Genomic DNA, 6,000 nt, shown 5'->3' with positions numbered 1-6,000 from the left:
CCAGCCTGATTTGGCAAATGGTAAATGCCTCACAATAGTGACATTTGGAAGACTTTAGCTGCTGAAAGCTGAAAACAATAAGACAGTGAAAGAGTCAGGTCAATCAAAGGCCAGCATGTCAGGTGGTTTTGAAAAGATGAAAATTGTGATTTGATCTTTTGTAAAGTTCAGGAAAACATGGTAGGGTAATTAAGAATTATTTTACCCATATAAAACAAACTACTAAGTAGGAAAGCATAATATATAAATGTGAAGACTAGTTATACTGTTGGGATTAAAAGAATTTGATTTTAGGTTGCTCTTTATGCTTGTCCACTGTGAAATAAATTAAATAATTTCTTGTCAGTCTAATCTTATAAAATGTTTTCTCAATTTACTGTTGAAGAGACTAAAATCATGTGCATTGATTAAGAATATTGAATTCAGCATCACAAGAGAATCAGTATAAGCCTGGATATCAATTATTTAGTCATTGGTCAGTCCCAGTGCGCTGCTAAATATAAGATACTTTAGTATCACTACATCCAAGTAAATACCAAAGGCCAGAGTACAAACTGTAGTAGCTAGGGATACGCAAGGGATTAAATAGCTTTCTTTTCAGGGTAGCATGCTTGTTTAAAGATAGGGTGATGAGGGGCTTATGTCCGAAACGTTGATTTTCCTGCTCCACAGATGCTGCCTGACCTGCTGTGCTTTTCCAGCTCCACACTTTTCGACTCTGATCTCCAGCATCTGCAGCTCTCACTTTCTCCTGCCTTACAAAAGAATTTGGCAGTAAAATGTAGTTGTTTGCTAAGCACCATGAAATATGGGCACACTGCTCTACCTTCACCATCACTGGGTCAATATGTTACAGACAAGAGCTAGAGATCAATGTGTAGTTAAAACACTGACTTCTATCCAAGTGTACAATGGTAAAAGTATATCTTTTCCATGGAAAGACGATAAATCTTAGCCAGCCCACTTCTATCTGATCATCCTCTCAATCCTCAATGGTGTTATGACTCCTTCCATTGAATTGCCTTAATAAATACTATTTCTCAGTCTGTCAAAACAGTAATCACTTATCCTTTCAACCTTGATCCAGGCACAGATGTAAGTTTTAAAGATCATATATAAAAGTAAGTAGGAGATAGAACATAGAAGTAGATCATTGGAGACAAAACAGATTCAAGTCATTGTTTACCCTTCATGCAAGCAAATAGTTCTATTCACATTTCCTCACCCTGTTCCCATGTCTCTTTCATTCACTTACCTTTCCAATCAAATCTTGAATGTTGACATAGTTTCTGCCTTAACCACAAACATTGAAATGAATTCCACACCTTCACAACTGTCTCTGGAATGAATTCTCTCTTGCTCTTTGTTCTAAATCGCTTGCATTTAATCCTGTACCTATGACCCCCAGCCCATTCTGGACCTTACAACTATTGCAAACAAGCTACAACCTACTTTTCCCACGATTCCTTATTGCAAACAAATATATCATATTACCCTATAACCTATGGCATTTTAATAGCAAAAACCTTGAAGAAGCTTTCATTTTATTCATTCATGGTACATGGCTTCCTTCAACAGGAAGGCAGCATCAGTATGAGAAACCTGAGGAAAATTGAAAGCATTGAGTGTCAAAGGAAATACCTCCATTGATAAGGATTATGATTGCCACAAAGGAAAATGGTTGTGATTCTCTAACCTAGACTGCTAGTTGTAATCCAACAGCATTACTGCAAGAGTGTCTCAGGATAATAAACATCTTTGATTATTTTAAGAGCGTCTTTCTCCTCTTGGACAATATGGTCAGAAGTGCATTCATCTGCTGACAATACAGCTCTATTCATAATTCCTTTATAGTGAAGCAGTTGCTGGCAGCCAATAGTAGCAGCTGGGGAAAATCCGCATCGCGTCTAAAAAGTAGCATTTACATCACATAAGTGCCTGGAAATATCATCCAAACTGAAAAATCACAGCTGTTTCTCCTTAACCTTTAATACCATCTCTATAACTGACTTTACAACTATCAATGTTTTGGGAAGGTCATCATTACAAAAGCATAGAATTATAGAATGGTTAAATTACAGGAGGCCACTCAGCCCAATGTGTTTGTGCTGGCTTGCAAAAAGAGAAACTCAACTAATATCACTTCCCTGCACTTTCTCTATAGTCCTGCAAATCCTTTCTCCTAAAACAATTACTCAACACTAATTATCTCCACCATACTCTCAGGATACACATTCCTGATCCTAATCACACGCAGGGTAAAAATGTTTTTCTTCCTGTCACCTCTGGTCCATTTGCCAATCACTGTAAATTGGTTTTCTTAGGTCGTTAAACCAGCTGGGCTCTGCCCAGATGCCTCATGGTTTTGAACAACTCTATCACTGATGATAGACTTAACTGAGCTGGCCAGAGTAACACAGTGACTATTAGTGTAGGGCAGATACTAGCTACTCTACAACTGGCTTGCCTTCTAACCTTTCAATGTCATTCCACTTTTGATAACCTTAGATCAATAACGTGATGGAATAATACCTCAAAAATAAACATAGTTACCTGCGTATGTAGGAAAAGCCTTTGTTTTTTGCCGTGGAAGTGTCAGTGTTGGACTGGATTGGACAAGGTCAAAAATTACTATAACCTGTAGTGCTGTGTGATTTTTGACTTTGTTTTTTGCAACTGTAGAGAAGCTCTGACAAATGTCAAAATTCCAATGTTTTGTTGTTGTTTTGCACTCTGCAAAGACTGTACAGATATGATTTAGAACATTTTAATGCACTTACAGATGATTTTTGTGAATAAAGTATATTTTGAAATAAAAAGTAGTGACAGAATAGTCATTGCTTGCTTGCCCAAGTGCAATCAGAATATCCCATAAACTCAGTGCCATTCATTTGACAGGTGCCCTTATCACTGGATAAGTGTCCAGACAATCAGCAGGTCACTCTGACTTTGTGTAGAAAGTACAGACATAGTAACATCTGAGCTAGTCTCCTACCTTGCAACATAGCAATAAACACAATTTTGCAGCTGCACCTAACATTTCAAAAGCAAATTCAGATTCATTTTGATCTTTCTTAAAACAGTAACAAAGGCACTAGATTAACATATTTATTTCCTTAGGCATTTGATGACAGTTTTATTGCCATTTACACATTGATTGATGGTGTTTTGAATCTGCATTGGCACAACAATTGGAGTTAGGTTGTGGGATGTGGTGGTGAGACAATATTTCTTGGTAATTACCCTAGCCAGTTTAAATTTGGATGTAGTCATTTCACTATCTGTGACATCCAGAGCATCCTCCAGCTAGGGTTTCCCTGCAGTAAAACTGCCAGTTCAGCAAATGCTTAGAATGTTGATATACACAGTACAGTTTTAGAAGATGACTTTGCATGGGTTACACTTGCTTTTTTCAAGTATGTCCAAGGGTAAAGTATTTACCAGAGTTCATAGCCATCTCAGGATTAAGAATTCTAAACAGCAATTAGACCAGTGATAATATTTCCACTTAATAAGTGACCAAAACTAGGGGCTATCCCTATCAAATGGCCGCTAGCAAATCAGTAGGGAGTTCACCAAAAACATCTTTGCCCAGAGAGTAGTAAGAATGTGGAATCTTAGTCCACAGAATAGTTGAAGTACATGAAGAGAAAAATAGATATGGACCTGATGCCAAAAGGAATAGAAGCCTGTGATAATGTGATAGAATGAAGAAAAGGTTGGAGGAAGCTTGTATGTAGAATAAAGACCAGCACAGATCAATCTGGAGCCTCTATTGGATAAAGAGCTTTGTCCTGGATTTCATGTGTCCTAGTTTTCATCTCCTTTGTAAGTGGAAATGTTGCTTTGTCATATTTGAAATAAGGTAATAATTATAAATTATCTTCCTGTTACTGTGCTATTTATTGAATGTAATTATATACTAAAGTTAGACATATTATGAGGGGCATGGATAGGATAAATAGACAAAGTCTTTTCCCAGGGGTCGGGGAGTCCAGAACTAGAGGGCATAGGTTTAGGGTGAGAAGGGAAAGGTATAAAAGAGACCTAAGGGGCAACTTTTTCATGCAGAGGATGGTATGTGTATGAAATGAGATGCCAGAGGATGTGGTAGAGGCTGGTACAATTGCAATGTTTAAGAGGCATTTGGATGGGTATATGAATATGAAGGGTTTGGAGGGATATGGGCCGGGTGCTGGCAGGTGGGACTAGATTGGTTGGGAATCTGGTTGGCGTGGACGGATTGGACCGAAGGGATGCTGTACATCTCTATGACTCTATGAATCTATGTGCGAAACCAGAATTAGGTTGACACAAAACCTCTTTTCAGCTGGTCCATGGATCCACTTGAATTAGCAAATAAATCTGTTCTTGGCAATTAATTAGTTGCTCCATGAAGATAAACAATGGGGACATATGGTGCTGGGAGATGATTTCTGGGAAACGACCCTTGCCAGTTTACACTGGGGGATCCGGGGGTCTGTTAGTTAAGATGTCGAACGTATGGCAACAGTTAGGCACCTGGAAGTGCACTTGGCACTGTCTTCAAACACTGATCTCATTTTAAACCCTTGTTTCCCTTGAATTCGAGCCACCTACCGCTTTAAATCCTCTCCTAAACGTTTTGTTTTGTTTTATCGCAATAAAATGCACGTTGGGATATGCCTCATTTATCCCTTTTTACGTCGGATTGAAATTTATACCCTGTCAAAATTCTCCCACTATTCCCATATGCCGGCTGCTTTATTGTTGTGGGTTTTTTTTAATGAATACGGGTCAGCTGTTCCATTCTAAACAGCTGGAGGGGAGCTGGGGTCCCAGAGCTTGAGTTCCCAGTTAAGGACAGTTTATTGTAGTCAAGTGTGTGCGGGCAGACTGTCAAAGGAACACGTTTGCTGAAATCTAAATATATCTGGCTAATATTAGGGTAATGCAAGTCGGTGGGTGGAGGAGAGGCGTGAATATCTCATCACACTCACACACAAAAAGTTTCTTTTTCCCCCAGCTCGCTGCTCCTACTTTGACTCTGCATTCAAGCTCGGTCAAGTCTAGCTCTGACCCTTTGTACACCGCCCTCTGATCGCCACGGGAGGACAGTTCGGACGATGGGTCACTGTGGAAGTTTACCAAGGGCGCTTGCCGCTACCCTGCTCTGTCTGTTAGCGCTGCAGCCCAGCCCTGGACTTGCCAAAAGTTTCCGTGTGAAAGTAGCAGATAAAAACGATGTGAGTATCGCTGTTCAAAAGGAGTGGTGCGGGGCGGGGCAAATCAATGAAAAAATAAGCACAAGTGAGATTTTGGTTTTAACGTGGAGTGCGAGTGAGCCGATTTTAATCCAGAGCACATGCTTGGAGTCAGGAGATGGGTTGATTGCTGGTGCTTTAGGTCACAAATTCGACTGGGAACGAACAGAGTTCCAGTACACTGGAGTTTCTGCTGAACATTTCTGTAAACGGAGGACTGGGAAGGGAGGGGGGATGCTTTCTCAAGAAATCTCCCGTCATTCTAAACGAGTTCACCCCAGAGAGCCTTTGGAAGAAGTAATTGCAGAGAATACTTTTGAGAAGCGGGATGGAGCCTGGGAGGGTCGGTGAGATTCCCTGGTCTCTCCAGTACAAGAGGGCAATCCGTGCCCAGCCCCTGTCCGCGGTCCCTCGCCGTTCACTGGCGGAGACCCTCCCCATTAACATTTGACATAAATCCGAAAATTGCTGGAGAAACTCACCAGGTCTGGCAGAGAGAGAAGTAAAGGGTCAGTGGACTCGAAACGTTAACTCCGCTTTCCCTCAACAAAGGCTGCCAGACTTACTGAGTTTCTCCAGCTATTTCTGTTTTTGTTTCCGATTTGTGGATTTCTTTTGTTTTATTTTTAACACTTTGTTTTAAACTCTTAAGTTGTGCTAACATTTGCAAGGCCTTTGAAAACCTGGTATCTCGGTGGGGGCATTCTGCATGGCATAATTAGGACTCAACCCTGTATACCAATTTCTATACAGAATA

The 6,000-nt window shown here is 40.3% G+C and overlaps 1 protein-coding gene across 1 annotated transcript in view; it reads left to right on the top strand.

Annotated features, from left to right (window-relative positions):
- The first annotated feature begins 4,806 nt into the window (after positions 1 to 4,806).
- The window catches only part of wfdc1 (WAP four-disulfide core domain 1), a 44,931-nt gene continuing 43,737 nt past the window's right edge, over positions 4,807 to 6,000 (top strand). The window contains exon 1 of the mRNA XM_060837609.1: positions 4,807 to 5,225. Coding sequence (XP_060693592.1) covers positions 5,106 to 5,225 — 120 coding nt within the window. The 5' untranslated portion in view covers positions 4,807 to 5,105. The remainder of the gene's footprint in view (positions 5,226 to 6,000) is intronic.

This window comes from Hemiscyllium ocellatum, chromosome 17 (assembly GCF_020745735.1).
Source record: "Hemiscyllium ocellatum isolate sHemOce1 chromosome 17, sHemOce1.pat.X.cur, whole genome shotgun sequence".
Taxonomy (NCBI): domain Eukaryota; kingdom Metazoa; phylum Chordata; class Chondrichthyes; order Orectolobiformes; family Hemiscylliidae; genus Hemiscyllium; species Hemiscyllium ocellatum.
Note: the sequence above shows the minus strand (reverse complement) of the source record. Positions and strands in the feature narration are given on the sequence as shown.